At 44.9% G+C, this 14,365-nt stretch overlaps 2 protein-coding genes across 3 annotated transcripts in view; one reads left to right on the forward strand and one right to left on the reverse strand.

Moving 5' to 3' along the window:
• Positions 1 to 932: 932 nt before the first annotated feature.
• On the reverse strand, positions 933 to 9,671 carry MED19 (mediator complex subunit 19). The gene is made up of 5 exons (XM_017851330.1): positions 9,260 to 9,671; positions 2,177 to 2,433; positions 1,923 to 2,019; positions 1,521 to 1,615; positions 933 to 1,322 (listed from the first exon to the last, which is right to left on the reverse strand). Exons 1-5 carry the CDS (start codon positions 9,525 to 9,527, stop codon positions 1,254 to 1,256), a joined length of 786 nt encoding a protein of 261 aa, XP_017706819.1. The 5' UTR covers positions 9,528 to 9,671; the 3' UTR covers positions 933 to 1,253.
• Positions 9,672 to 9,801: 130 nt separating this feature from the next.
• The window catches only part of TMX2 (thioredoxin related transmembrane protein 2), a 35,672-nt gene continuing 31,108 nt past the window's right edge, over positions 9,802 to 14,365 (forward strand). Inside the window, exon 1 of one of the 2 annotated variants that reach the window (XM_017851329.1) lies at positions 9,802 to 10,099. In XM_017851329.1, the coding sequence (XP_017706818.1) occupies positions 9,911 to 10,099 (189 nt within the window). In that variant the 5' untranslated portion in view covers positions 9,802 to 9,910. The remainder of the gene's footprint in view (positions 10,100 to 14,365) is intronic. The other variant, XM_017851328.1, reaches the window with a different exon arrangement.

The following is a 14,365-nucleotide window of genomic DNA, read 5'->3' on the forward strand; positions in this document are numbered from 1 at the left end:
CACTTCAGGTCAGGAGTTTGAGACCAGCCTGGCCAACGTGGTGAAATCCCGTCTCTACTAAAAATACAAAAATTAGCCAGGCATGGTGGCACGCACTTGTAGTCCCAGCCACTTGGGAGGCTGAGGTTGCAGTGAGCCGAGATCACGCCACTGCATTCCTGCGTAACAGAGTGAGACTCTGTCAAAAAACAAACAAACAAAACCCCCAGCAAACTCTTATTCTGAAATCTGGATTTACACCAGTTGAATGAGTGGTTTTCCACCCACTGATTCAGGAACAACCTTGGCTTTCACAGCAACAGATTTTAACTGTGTGTTAAATTTAAAGTCAGGTTACATTAATTCAAGTTTTCTCATGAATGTTTTCAGTTACCTAACCAGCTGGAAAAACTAAAGGTTTTTCTTTTTTTCTAACATTTTGATAGGTTAGGTTACATTTTGTTGCTGTTTTAGAAATGTTTTCACATCAGCTAAGTAACTTTATTGTCTTAACTAAGGAGTGAAGCAGGTCAAAAGTTATTGTAAAGAGAAGAGAAGCATTTACCTTTGCTTGCCAGAAGTTCATTTCAAAAGATCACAGGCTTCTGACCTAAGAACCAATCTTGTTGAAATACATGGGTGACTGTCCATGTGTTTTCAGTTGGCTATTCTGTTTCAACACATAATTGACCTAGAATACACCGTTGAGCCCTACCTGGATCAGCTCTTCAGATGGAGCCTGAGATCACCCAGGCGCCTCGTTCTCAACATAACGGGCAGAGTGTTCTGTGTCTGCTGTGGAGTATTAGTAAGCTTGGGTCATTTTTCATGTTGGTTGGTTCCCTGCATAATGTAATGACAAGACCCAAATCCCCTCAAGTCTTAGCAATGCCTTGTCTTAAATCCTGACTCACAGAAAGGCACATACCTCTTAACAGCAGTCACACTTCAGCCAGTTTGATAAATGTAATTTTTTTTTTTTTTTTAAGAAAAAACAGAACAAGTCCTAAATCAGATAACTTGCACAAGAGAGAGAGAAGAAAATTGTAAGCTTCCTGGGAGATGTCCATGAGAAAACCAACTAGGATAAGCCTACAAAAGCATGTCCCTCTCTCTCCTAATGTACTTAGTCTCAACTGAGCCCAACAGGAGCTGGTCTCTGTCCCAGCTGCAGGATGCTCCCAAGGCAGTGTTCAGGAGCCTGGAAGGCAGCTTTTGTCAGCAGGTTCAGTACAGCAGGAAAAGCCATCCTGGCAAAGAGTCCAGTGGTCCTGTTAGCGTAGGCTGCTACTGCTGCTGGCTTGGGAGCTGCCCATACCTGGGTGGTCTGGACTATGCCGGTTCTGGGAGAGAAAGAAGGAGGGGTAAGAACAACTAGGAACTAGCCTTGGCTTTGATCAGGCTGTACAGGAGAAACCTGCAACCTGCCTTGGGTTTTCAATCTTGGGTCCAACCTGAGGCAAAGAACTCTTTAGGGTATTTAGGACAGGGGTGAGATCTAGGGAAACTCACTGGGTTGTGGCAATAGGCCTCTACTCTACCTTCTTTTTCTTCTTCTCTTTCTTCTTCCTTTTCCGTTCAGGATCCTCTTCTTTTTTCTTTTTCTTCTTCTTGTGATCTGAATCAGATGGTGTTTCTGTAGGAGACATTAGGTACCTATCACCTGTAAAGCTTAAAATCCTCTGCTGTTATGAACCACTGAAAACTACAGGAAAATCCCAAGTCAGGGGCAACTGCTTTTGTCCAAATGGCCAGAAGGGATACAGAGGTGCTGCTACAGTCCTTGTCCCAAGTCCCAAGAGACCACAGTACATTGGTTTCTTCTTCAGGGGAATTTAGGAGTCCAGAGCTCCATACTGAACTTAACTGGGTTTACCTATGGAAGTTCAAACCAGATTCAGGTCAGGTTTTTTTTTCTTGGTTTGAATAGAACTGCTTCTTACCTGGGGGGACAGGATCCTGGGTACGGCTCTGTTTATGCTTGTGCTTATTCTTCTTCTTGGGAGGCTGAATATGCATCAGACGACACTGCTCTGGCAACTGAAGGAACCAAAGGAAGGTCCAGGTGAGTAGAGGGAGGAAATCTCTCCTGCTCCTATCATCCGTTCTGCTCCATTATGAAGGAACAGACTTGGACAGAAAAACCATCTCCATGTTTAGGCCTCCCCATTTGCCTTCTTCCTCCAACAGGACTCACCGGGCCAGTGTGGAGGCGGAAGCCGGCCAGCATGGTCCCTGTGATAGGATTAAAAGAGCTACTGAGAATAGGGGGCTTCTCAATGAGAGAGCGGAGGCTGCTATTATCATGGGAACCAGGCAAATCAATCATCCCTGGCAGGTCAGGCAGGAAGTTACTTAGCTTCTCCTTCACCTTCTTCCCACAGAATTTATTATAGGCTTGTTCCAAGTTGTAGTGTGTGATCAGATTTGTGCTGCCCGTCAGCTCTGTGCTACCTAGACAACGCAGAATAAAAATAAAAAAAGATCAGTCTTCAAAGTAGACCCAGGGAGTGAAGGACTATATATTAACCTAAATAAGGAATTTTTAAGTGCAGATTTTAAAATTTAAAATTTATTTTTAAAGAAACAGAGCAGGCCGGTCACGGTGGCTCTTGCCTGTAATCCCAGAACTTTGGGAGGCCGAGGCGGGCGGATCATGAGGTCAGGAGATTGAGACCATCCTGGCTAACACAGTGAAACCTTGTCTCTACTAAACATACAAAAAATTAGCTGGTTGTGGTAGCATGTACCTGTACCCAGCTATTTAGTAGGCTGAGGCAGGAGAATCACTTGAACCTGGGAGGTGGAGGTTGCAGTGAGCTGAGATTGCGCCACTGCACTCCAGCCTGGGCGACAGTGAGACTCTTGTCTCAGAAAAAAAAAGAAAAACACAGCAAAAGTAAATAACATGAAAAATATAATACAACACAATGGTAGCTTCCAATGCGAAGGGGAAAACAGGCAAAATCCAACAGGGCAGAGACAGGAACTGCTCTAGCCCAATGAAGGAGACACTCTACTCTCTTAGATTAACTAGAGTTGATTTACATGATGCTTGCTTCATGGTAAATGCTGTTCTGAGTGCTTCTCATAAAATGTACTAGTGAAAAATAATATTCTCTGCAACAGCCAGGAAAATACTACCTCACAGCTTATAGCTACAACCATGCTAAGGGGGCTAAATATGACCCAGTGACTTAAGGGTCTTGTCAAGGACATATTTTTGTATTAGCAAGAAACACTAATCACCTTTACATAAGAAAAGAACTGGGAGATTTTTCTAGCTACCACTGCCTAAATTGTTACCAACATCTTTATTCTTCCTCATGATACTGAGTATGATGCCTTGCCTAAAAGGAATAAATGTTTTTTGTTTTTGAGACGGGAGTTTTGCTCTGTTGCCTTGGCTGGAGTGCAGCGGGGTACGATCTTGGCTCACTGCAACCTCCACCTCCCGGGTTCAAATGATTCTCCCACCTCAGCCTCCCAAGTAGCTGGGATTACATGCACGCACCACCATGCCTGGCTAATTTTTGTATTTTTTTTTTTTTTTTAGTAGAGATGGAGTTTCATCATGTTGGCTAGGCTGGTCTTGAACTCCTGACCTCAAGTGATCCACCCGCCTCGACTTCCCAAAGTGCTGGGATTACAGGTGTGAGCCACCATGCATGTCCAGGAAGAAATGTTTTATTAGAAGTCAGTCAACTAATGACCAGGTGAGGTGGCTCACGCCTATAATCCCAGCACTTTGGGAAACCAAGGCGGTCAGGAGTTCAAGACCAGCCTGGGCAATAGTGGCGCACACCTGTAATCCCTGCGAGACGGAGGTTGCAGTGAGCTGAGATCAGGCTACTGCACTCCAGTCTGGGTGTGAGAGTGAGACCCTGTCTCAAAAAACAAAAAAAACAAGTCAGGCAACTAGAATTATTCTGGCTGTCTTCCATGCCTCAGTTTCCTCTTATCTGTGGAATGGAATGATAGCTATCTTACATACACATCATTTTATCCCAAGGTGCAAATATACTAAAAAGCATAAAGTATCAGGCCTGGCACAGTGGTTCATGCCTGTAATCCTGGCACTTTGGGAGGCCAAGGAAGGCAGATCACTTGAGGTCAGGAGTTCGAGACCAGCCTGGCCAACATGGTGAAACCTCATCTCTACTAAAAATACAAAAATTAGCTGGGTGTGGTGGCATGCGCCTGTAGTCACAGCTACTTGGGAGGCTGAGGCAGGAGAACTGCTTGAACCCGGGAGGCGGAAGTTGTAGTGAGCTGAGTTTGCACCACTGCACTCTAGCCTGGGTGGGAGAGTCAGATTCCATCTCAAAAAAAAAAAAAAAAGTATTATATATATGCAAGGCACTATCTATATAAATATTGCATGGCTGACTTTTTAAAAAATATATACATTTATTAGTAACTTAATAAGGAAGAAATGGCTAACTACAACTTCATTTGTAATTATGATAGACACAGAGGGGTACAAATGACAAAAATGGCTTGTTTATAATCATTCACTCGGGAAAACAGGTACTGAACTGTAAGCTTGGAGGCACAGACAATGTCTTGTTCATTCATGTATCGCTAGTGCCTAGTACAGTACACACATTAGGTGCTTAATAAATACTTATTAAATAAACAAGACACTTTCCCTCTATACCGCTAGGCCTTATTTCACCCTTTTCCTTCCCTTTACTACCAAACAACTCAGCAGACTGAGCAAGGGTAATGGCAGGAGACCCAATGTCACAGTATCTCTCCTCATAACTCTGGGGACTGCCTCTTGCCATTACAATCTTCTGAATTTCCCCTGCTCCGCCAGCTCTCCTCTGTCCAGATGGTTATCCTTAAGACCCAGGTGAGAAGGCAGTCTGGGTTTTTTCTAAACTTGAGAGTTCAAATTCCAGTTTCAACTACTCTACAAGCATTATTTTTAATTTTTATTTATTTATTTTTTGAGATGGTATCGCTCTGTCACCCAGGCTGGAGTGCAATGGCATGATCTTGGCTCACTGTAATCTCTGCATCCTGGGCTCAAACTATTTTCCTGCCTCAGCCTCCCAAGTAGCTGGAACTACATGTATACACTGCCATGCTGGGCTAATTTTTATACTTTTTGTAGAGACAGGGGTCTCCCTATGTTGCCCAGACTGGTCTTGAACTCCTAGACTCAAACAATCTGCCTGCCTCAGCCTCCCAAAGTGCTAGGATTACAGGCATGAACCACCCTGCCCAACAAGATTAAAAAAAAAAATTTTTTTTCTGTTTTGAAATTCCAAACCTTGCCAACATCACTCATGGCTTCTCTATTTCAATCCATGGCACCCACATGTTCCAGATATTTTTGGAAAGCAGTACTCCTCGGTTCACAAATCTTAATGGTTTCTTTTTGCCCTCAGGAGAATGCTCAAATTCCTTTTGACTGGCACTCAAGGCTAATTACATCTTACTCCAACTTAGCTTTGGGGCCTCATCAACCACTACTCCTCTATGCAAAATTTCTGATCTGTCCAAATGAATCTCCCTATCACCTCAAAAATACACCGCTCACATTATTTCATTTTAGGAAAATTCTTCCTAATTTTTCTTCACCAACATGAATTATTCAAGGTCTAGCTCAAGTGACATTTTATTCTTACTGTCATTTTGGATAGCAACACACTTTGAAAACCATTAGATAGTTCTTAATATTGATGGCTAAGATATTGTTAATTGCTGTTGTGAGGTATGAGCACAAAATGAGATGGAGTTGACAGGAAATATAGTCACTATCCTTAAACCACAAATTTTACATTCCTAACTAAACTCCTTGAAAAGCAATGACCAGCATTACTAATCTCTCTCTCCATCTCACCCTCCTCATACACCCAGCATTTGCCCAGAACAGATATTCAATCTGTCAACTGACTGATACAAATAGCTACAATCAGAATAGGGAAGGCAAAAGAAAGATTAAAAGAAACTGCTGGTGGACATCAATCACTAACTAATCAAAGGGATGTCAACTTCTCCATGTTTCAGTTTTTTCAATTATAAAATGTAGATAATAATCCTACCTCAAAGAGCTATTCTAAGTATTAAATACTACTTCATATAAGTGTGTTGTGAACTTTGAAGTACCATACCAATATCTGTCGCTACTTCCCTCAAGTCATGATGCAGAAATAAGACTTGAGACAATGAAAGGCATCTGGGAGGCCAGGCGTGGTGGCTCACACCTGTAATCCTGGCACTTTGGGAGGCCAAGGTGGGTGGATCACCTGAGGTTGGGAGTTTGAGATCAGCCTGACCAACAGGGAGAAACCCCGTCTCTACTAAAAATAAAAAATTAGCTGGGTATGGGGGCGCATGCCTGTGATCCCAGCTACTCGGGAGGCTGAGGCATGAGAATTGCCTGAACCTGGGAGGTGGAGGTTTCAGTGAGCCAAAATTGCGCCACTGCACTCCAGCCTGCGCAACAAGAGCAAAACTCTGTCTCAGGAAAAAAAAAAAAAAAAAAAGAGAAAGGCAGCATCTTGGAGACCAAACATGTCCAAAACAACTCTTGATTTCCACCTCTTCAAACTTGTTCCTTCCTCATCTTCCAAGTCTCCGTACCCATACACCCAATTATTCAAGCTGAAAACTTAAAAAGGCATCAATTCCTCTATCTCCTTCACTTCTATATACAATATATATTTTTAACTGAGACAGCTTCTTCCTCTATCATCTAAGCTGGAGCACAGTGGCACTGTACTCCACTCAACTGCAGCCTCAACTTCCTGGGCTCAAGTGATTCTACCACCTCAGCTTCCTAAGTAGCTGAGACTACAGGTGTACGCTGCTATCCCTAGCTAATTTACTTTTATTTTTTGTAGAGATGGGGTCTCATTATGTTGCCCAGGCTGGTCTCAAACTTTTGGGCTCAAGTAGTCCTCCCACCTCAGCCTCCCAAAGTGCTGGGATTACTGGCGTTAGCCACAGTGCCTGGCCCTATATTTAGCTTCTCAGCTCTACGTCTAACACCCTGTATCCATTTACTTCTCTAAATAAGTACATTTGACCAAGTTCCTATGTTAAAATGGCTTTCCTTGGCTAGGCACAGTGGCTCAGGCCTATAATCCTAGCACTTTGGGTGGCCAAGGCAGGAGGACTGTCATTGGCCAGGAGTTCAAGACCAGCTTGGGGGCCGGGCGCGGTGGCTCAAGTCTGTAATCCCAGCACTTTGGGAGGTCGAGACGGGCGGATCACGAGGTCAGGAGATCGAGACCATCCTGGCTAATACGGTGAAACCCCGTCTCTACTGAAAAAAAATATGAAAAACTAGCCGGGCGAGGTGGCGGGCGCCTGTAGTCCCAGCTACTCAGGAGGCTAAGGCAGGAGAATGGCGTGAACCCGGGAGGTGGAGCTTGCAGTGAGCTGAGATCCGGCCACTGCACTCCAGCCTGGGCGACAGAGCAAGACTCCATCTCACAAAAAAAAAAAAAAAAAAAAAAAAAAGACCAGCTTGGGCAACACAGTAAGACTCAGTCTCTACAAAAAATTTTTAAGTTAGCCAACTGTGGTGGCGCATGCCTGTAGTCCTAGCTACTTGGGAGGCTGAGGTGGGAGGACAGCATGAGCCTAGGAATTGGAGGTTACAGTGAGCTATGACTGTACCACTGCAGTCCAGCCTGGGTGACACAATGAGACCTTGTCTCTATAAAAAATTGTTTTAAATGGTTTCCTTTTGTATTTACAATCTAAATGCCTTTATTGCTTTATAAAAGCCTCTGCCTAACTCTCCCAGCTTCATCTCTCTCCTAACATTCTTTCCTTTTGTTCACTTCACTGGAGTCCAACTGATTTTCTGTCCCTCAGATATTCTAAGCTTTTTCTCACATCAGGGTTTCTGACCTCATTTCCTGTATCTAGAATTATCTCTCCCTCCTGTCCATAGCTAGCTGGCCCTTTGTCTATGCTTACATTTTAGTTCAAATGTTAGCTATGTGGAGAGAGCATCTCTGGCCACTCTAACTAAAGTAGTTCTGCCCCTCAATTTTTTTTTTTTCTTTTAAGAGACAGGGTCTCATCTGTTGCCTAGGCTGGAGTGCAGTGGCACAATCTTGGTTCACTGCAGCCTTGACCTCCTGTGTTCAAGCAATTCTCCTCCCTTAGTCTCCTGAGTAGCTGGGACTACAGGCAAGCACTACCACGGCCGGCTAATCTTCTATGTTTTGTAGAGACTGGGTCTCGCCATGTTGCCCAGGCTGGTCTCAAACTCCTGGGCTCAAGGGATCCTCCTGCCTCGGCCTCCCAAAGCGCTGGGATTACAGGCGTGAGCAACGCGCCTGGCCACCTTCAATTCTTTATCATGTTTTCTCTTCCTAGCATTAACCACTCTCTGACATTATCTTGTTTACAATGCCTCCTACACTGAAATGTACATTCCAAAAAAGGCAAGCATCTTGTCAGTCTTGTTCACAACTGTATCTCCAGCATTTAGAAAAGTGCTTGGTACATACGTACTCAACAAAATAATTTTTTGAATGAAAAGAGTTTGGTTCGATTCTTACCCCTTCTTTGATGAGACCAGGAAACGTGGAAACCTTAGAAGGAAGAGTGGCACTTGCCCCAAACCCACAGCAAGTCTGTGGGAGACTTGTAACTAAAACTTTGGGTCCCCAAAGATATTAAATCAGGCCTCTCAAGTTCCAAACTCAAACTGTTGATTTTTTGTTTGTTTGTTTTTGTTTTGAGACGGAGTCTCGTTCTATAGCCCAGGCTGGAGTGCAGTGGAGCAATCCCGGCTCACTGCAACCTCAGCCTCCCGGGTTCCGAGAGCTGGAATTAAAGGTATAAGCCACCACGTCCAAGTAATTTTTGTATTTTAAGTAGAGACAGAGTTGCATCATGTTGGCCAGGCTGGTCTCGAACTCCTGACCTTAGGTGATTAACCCGCCTCCGCCTCCCAGAGTGTTGGGATTACAGGCGTGAGCCACTGTGCCCAGCCCTAGATCATTTTTTAGGGCGACATAAACCAGTGTCAGGAACAGAGCCTGGACATGGTGCAAAAGACAGTCACGGAGATGCACTACCCCCCTCCCCGCCATTCATCCCTTTGGTTGAATTCAACTCATCCTGGTTGAATTCAAGTCATCTCTCTGCTTGTGAATCCTAACAGCCCTTTCGACTTAGGGCTCCACAGTCAGGGTATGCGTTGCCTAGGTTACCTCGCACCTCCGTTAGCTGGCTGAGAGCCACGCCCAACACCTCCTCTCTAAGATTTGATTGGCTGGCTTTGGCAAGGCCGAGTACTCACCTGGCAGTTCCCTCATGAGGTAAAAAGGGCCACAGCCAGCTCCTGACTTGTCTGCGCCGGGAGGGGCCGTGGCCGCGGTGGGAGGCGGAGCCGTGCCGGGTCCCCCGCCCGGAGGAGGCGGTGGCGGGGGTGGAGGCTTTCCTGGTCCGAAGCCGAGTGCGGTTGGGGGCGGTGGTGGGTCAGCCTGAGCCCCAAACAGTGCCGTGAAATTCTCCATCGTCCCCTCCGCCCCGGCGCTGTCTCGGTGTGTGGCGTTGGTAGTTTTCATTGGACAACGCTTTTAAGGAGTAGCCCCCTCCTTCTCAAGGAACCGCTTGTCATTGGATACCTCAGGCACCGCCTACCTTGTTTCAGCAACTACTTCCGTCGCCCTCTGTGAACGTTCAGGAAGTGCTATTTAACCTTATTAGTCTTCTGCTAGCTACGCTAGCTACAGTCCAATAAAATGACTTAGGCTGATAAAGCGACAGCTAGACCAACCAATAAAATATTAAGTTCTTTTTTGCGTTCTGACATACCACAGCGTTGAGAGAACTACATCCGGGTTTAGAGGCCGTACGTTTGAGATGTAGCCCAATAGCAGTAGCTATGGTGGGGGAGGCGGGGCCGGACCTACGACGCCGCTGAGCAGTAGCCGTTGCGGCCGAAAAGATGGCGGTCTTGGCTCCTCTAATTGCTCTGGTGTATTCGGTGCCGCGACTTTCACGATGGCTTGCCCAACCTTACTACCTTGTGTCGGTCCTGCTCTCTGCTGCCTTCCTACTCGTGAGGAAACTGCCGCCACTCTGCCACGGTCTGCCCACCCAACGCGAAGACGGTAACCCGTGTGACTTTGACTGGGTGAGCGTCCTGCGTCTTAGTACCCCGCGACCTTGACTGTCCCTGCCCTTGCAGGTGCATCTGGGAACCCTGGGGTTTACCTTTCTGAGGACACCTGAGGTTCTGAGCCTGTAGCGGACTTATACAGACTATAAAGTGCAGAGTCCGAACCATCGTCGAGACTAAACTTTGTGTTTAATATGGGAAAACGGAACCTGTTAGTCGTAGCCCTGTACAACGGCCCAACAGCTTCTGACTGTTGAGTCCAGGTTTCTTTCCATTTCACCATTTAGACTAAGAAACAGCCCTGTCAAAACTTACATACACGTGTATAGCATTTTACAGTGCGGCTCATTATGTAAAGCCTCTTGAGGAGCCAGTAAGGTAGGGAAGGCAAGTAGTAGTATTCCTGTTTCATTGGTGAAGAAATGGATCTTGGTATATTTAGGCGACTTGCCCCAGGTCATACAACTAATGAGTGCCTGGGACTTGAAACTATTCTTCTGGCCACACTACCTGCACATACTGTCAGCCGTTTCTTAATTCAATCAACATTTCTAGAGTGTACACTCTAGGCACTCTGCTTGATCCTGAGGATGCGAAAGTGGATAAAATTTTGGGGCTACTGTAAAGCAATTGTAAAAAATAAGTTGTAAAGAAATCTTTGGGATTTCTTTGAGAAGTGTCCCAAGCTCCTTGCTGTGCTTCCTTGGAATGGGTGGAAGGACTGCTCAGAACATGAACTTAAAGCACTTTGCCCTCTGCCATATAGCATGTAAGGGCCAAGGAAAAGCTTCCCCTTTGCTCTCTGAGGGTTTGTTGAAAAATCAGCCGACAAAGGGCACGTTAATAGGAGAAAGGCACAGAAATTTTATTTTAATGTGCACAGCATGAGGGAATTGAAGGAGAATGACCCAGTGGGGTACAGAGGCTTATATACCCTTCTTCATAGGAATATGGGAGATGGGGAAATGTGGGTGATTTTAAGGTGGATCGTAAATGATTTTTAGAGTGATTCAGTGGCCTGGAGAACATACAGTGGCGTGGGACAATGACTGTCGGGCCTGCAAAGCAGACAGTGGTTTCTGACAAAAATCTGTCCGGGTGTGTCGACAGGCTTCAGTCTTTCTTCCTGTACTGTGAGTTAAGTTAATGAAAACTCAGGGAAGAGACCAGAAGTAATTGTTTTCTTCTTTGACAGGTCTGGACTTTAGGCAGATAAGGTAGTTATCAGAGTAAAGCTGCTTCCAGTATCTGCTGGTATCCAGGGACCTTTAATTTAAAATAATTAGCATACAGGATGCCATATTTTGGGCTGTGAGTCCCTGGTCTCCTTTATTTCCTTTGTCTGAAACTTCCTTAGAAGTTTCCCTATAAAAGCTGAGTTGGTGTCTGTGGAGAGAGAAATCGGGCTAGTAATTGAGCCGCAAAGGATCCCATTAAACCAGTCTCTCATTTTGGGGGATAGGCCAGTTCAGTTAAATTGCTGTGTCTCCTTTCAGAAGATGGCATTGTAGATGAGTTCTCAAAGCTAGGCCTCTATACATGATGTAGGCAAACAGATTTAATAAGAGAGACATTTCTATGGAACAAGGCAAAGCTTAATATCTGGTATAGTGTATAAACTAGTTTCTTTAGAGTCTGGAGGGCAGTCAGTTGGGAAGATTAATAGCAATCTATTTTCCTAGATTATAGGTTGTGTGTAAAGTTTGTCCAAATATAAGCTGTTATGGTGATTTTTTTTTTTTTTTTTTTTAAAGACAAGTTGACTAGCTTTAGCTGGTAAGGCCTTAGGAAAAAGGCAGGGTTTTTAGTTTTTTCGGGTTTTTTTGAGACAAGATCTTGCTGTGTTATGCAAGCTGGAGTGCAGTGGTGTGATCATGGCTCACTGTAGTCTTAACCTCCTGGGCAAAGCCATCCTGCCACCTCAGCCTCCCAGGTAGCTGGAACCAAAGGCATGCACTACACACCTGGCTAATTTTTAAAAATTTTTTTCGAGGTGGGGTCTCTTTATGTTGCCCAGGCTGGTCTTGAACTCCTGAGCCCGAGGGATCCTCCTGACTTGGCTTCCTAAGGAGCTGGGATTTACAGGCATGAGCCACTGCACCAAGTCAAAAAAAAGGCTGTTTTAATTTTTAGTGATTCTAAGTCAGAAGAGTGGGTGAAAAATGGGAAACATTAGTCTGGAGGTTAGCAGTTTTATGAGTCCAGTTTTCTTTTATTTTCCTTAGACTTTGGAAATTTTTACCCAGTCCAATGATGCAGTTTCGAAGTTATCAGAAACCTGTATTTGTCAGAATTCTTCCCATGCTTTCCAAGAGCCTCCTTGAAAATAAGACACTCGGCCAGGCGTGGTGGCTGACATCTGTAATCCCAGCACTTTGGGAGGCTGAGGCAGGTGGATTTCCTGAGCTCAAGAGTTGGAGACCAGCCTGGCCAACATGGTGTAACCCCGTCTCTACTAAAAATACAGAAAATTAGCTGGGTGTGGTGGCGGGTGCCTGTAATCCCAGCTACTTCGGAGGCTGAGGCAGGAGAATCACTTGAATCCGAGAGGCAGAGGTTGCAGTGAGCCAGGATCGTGCCATTGCACTCAAGCCTGGGCAACAAGAGCAAAATTCTGGTTCAAAATCAATCAATCAATAAAATAAAAAATACATATATATAATATATGCTATATATTAATGTGCTTTTAATACTAATGCTAATTTTAATAAACTTTACAAACAAATCTGTCTAATCTTGATCGGCTTTGACTACACAAGATAAAATTTCCATAAACCTTTTATAACCTCTTAGAATTTGTTTTCATTCTTTCTTTTCTTTCCCCAGCTTTTTGTTGTTGTTATTTAGTTTTTATTTCATAATCATAAACTTAACTCTGGAATCCAGCTAGGCATGGAAGGGAACAAGGAAAACGTGGAACCCAAAGGGAACTGCAGCGAGAGCACAAAGATTCTAGGATACTGCTAGCAAATGGGGTGGAGGGCTGCTCCCCTGAGAGGAGAGCACAGAAGGAATGGTCTGGTGGTTAAGCTAAAACACAAGTCAAACTTACTAGAGTTATCCACAGTCAGCAATGGTGATCTTCTTGCTGGTCTTGCCATTCCTGGACCCAAAGCGCTCCATGGCCTCTACAATAGTCATGCCTTCTTTCATCTTGCCAAAGACCACATGCTTGCCATCCAACCACTTAGTCTTGGCAGTGTAGATGAAAAACTGGACCGTTTGTGTTGGATCCAGCATTTTCCATGGACAAGATGCCAGGACCTGTATGCTATGGGATGAAGTTCTCATCTTCAAATTTCTCCCCGTAGATGGACTTGCCACCAGTGCCATTATGGCGTGTGAAGTCACCACCCTGACACATAAACCCTGGAATAATTCTGTGAAAGTAGGAACCCTGATAACCAAATCCTTTTTGTCCAGTGCTCAGAGCACAAAAGTTTTCTGTTGTCCTTGGAACCTTGTCTGCAAACAGCTTGAAGGAGACACGGCCCAGGGGCTCACCATCCATGGTGATGTCGAAGACCATAGTGGGGTTGACCATGGCTGATAGTACAGGGCTCCCAGTGGTGGCGGCAAAGCCTCTTTGCTCAACTTTTTGTATCTATTTAGTTTTATCTATATCATCGTTTTCCTCCATTCATTTATTCTGAAACAACCCCCCCTTTTTGAGATGGAGTCTCGCTCTGTTGCCCAGTCTGGAGTTCAGTGGCGTGATCTTGGCTCACTGCAACGTCCACCTTCTGGGTTCAAGTGATTCTCCTGCCTCAGTCTCCCAAATAGCTGGAATTTCAGGTACCCGCTACCATGCTCAGCTAATTTTTGTGTTTTTAATAAAGACAGTGTTTCGCCATGTTGGCCAGGTTGGTCTCAAACTCGTGACCTCAAGTGATCCACCCACCTTGGCCTCCCAAAGTGATGAGATTACAGGCTTGAGCCACCATGCCTGGCCTGATAATAAAAGATTTAAAACAGCCTGAGCAACATGGCGAGACCCCATCTCTACAAAAAATTAAAAATTAGGCAGGCATTGTAGTGCACGACTGTAGTCCCAGCAACTCAGGAGGCTGAGGAGGAAGGATCCCTTGAGCCCAGGAGGCCTAGGTTACAGTGCGCTGAGATCCCTCTACTTCACTGCAACCTGGGTGAAGAGTAAGACCCTATCTCAAACAAAAAATTAAAAAAAAAAAAAAAGGATTTTTTTTTTTTTTTTTTGTTTTTTTGAGATGGAGTCTCGCTCTGTCTCCCAGGCTGGAGTGCAGTGGCCAGATCTCAGCTCAC

Source organism: Rhinopithecus bieti, unplaced genomic scaffold (genome assembly GCF_001698545.2).
Source record: "Rhinopithecus bieti isolate Rb0 unplaced genomic scaffold, ASM169854v2 scaffold_33444, whole genome shotgun sequence".
NCBI classification, from domain to species: domain Eukaryota; kingdom Metazoa; phylum Chordata; class Mammalia; order Primates; family Cercopithecidae; genus Rhinopithecus; species Rhinopithecus bieti.

Bases quoted from the DNA above. Each gene is read 5' to 3' on its own strand.
- MED19 (XM_017851330.1), bottom strand. From the start codon at position 9,527: ATGAAAACTACCAACGCCACACACCGAGACAGCGCCGGGGCGGAGGGG. The intron at 2,434-9,259 runs GTGAGTACTCGG...TGCGTTGTCTAG, and splicing joins CCTCATGAGGGAACTGCCAG to GTAGCACAGAGCTGACGGGC. The intron at 1,323-1,520 runs GTAGAGTAGAGG...TTTCTCTCCCAG, and splicing joins AAGAGAAGAAGAAAAAGAAG to AACCGGCATAGTCCAGACCA.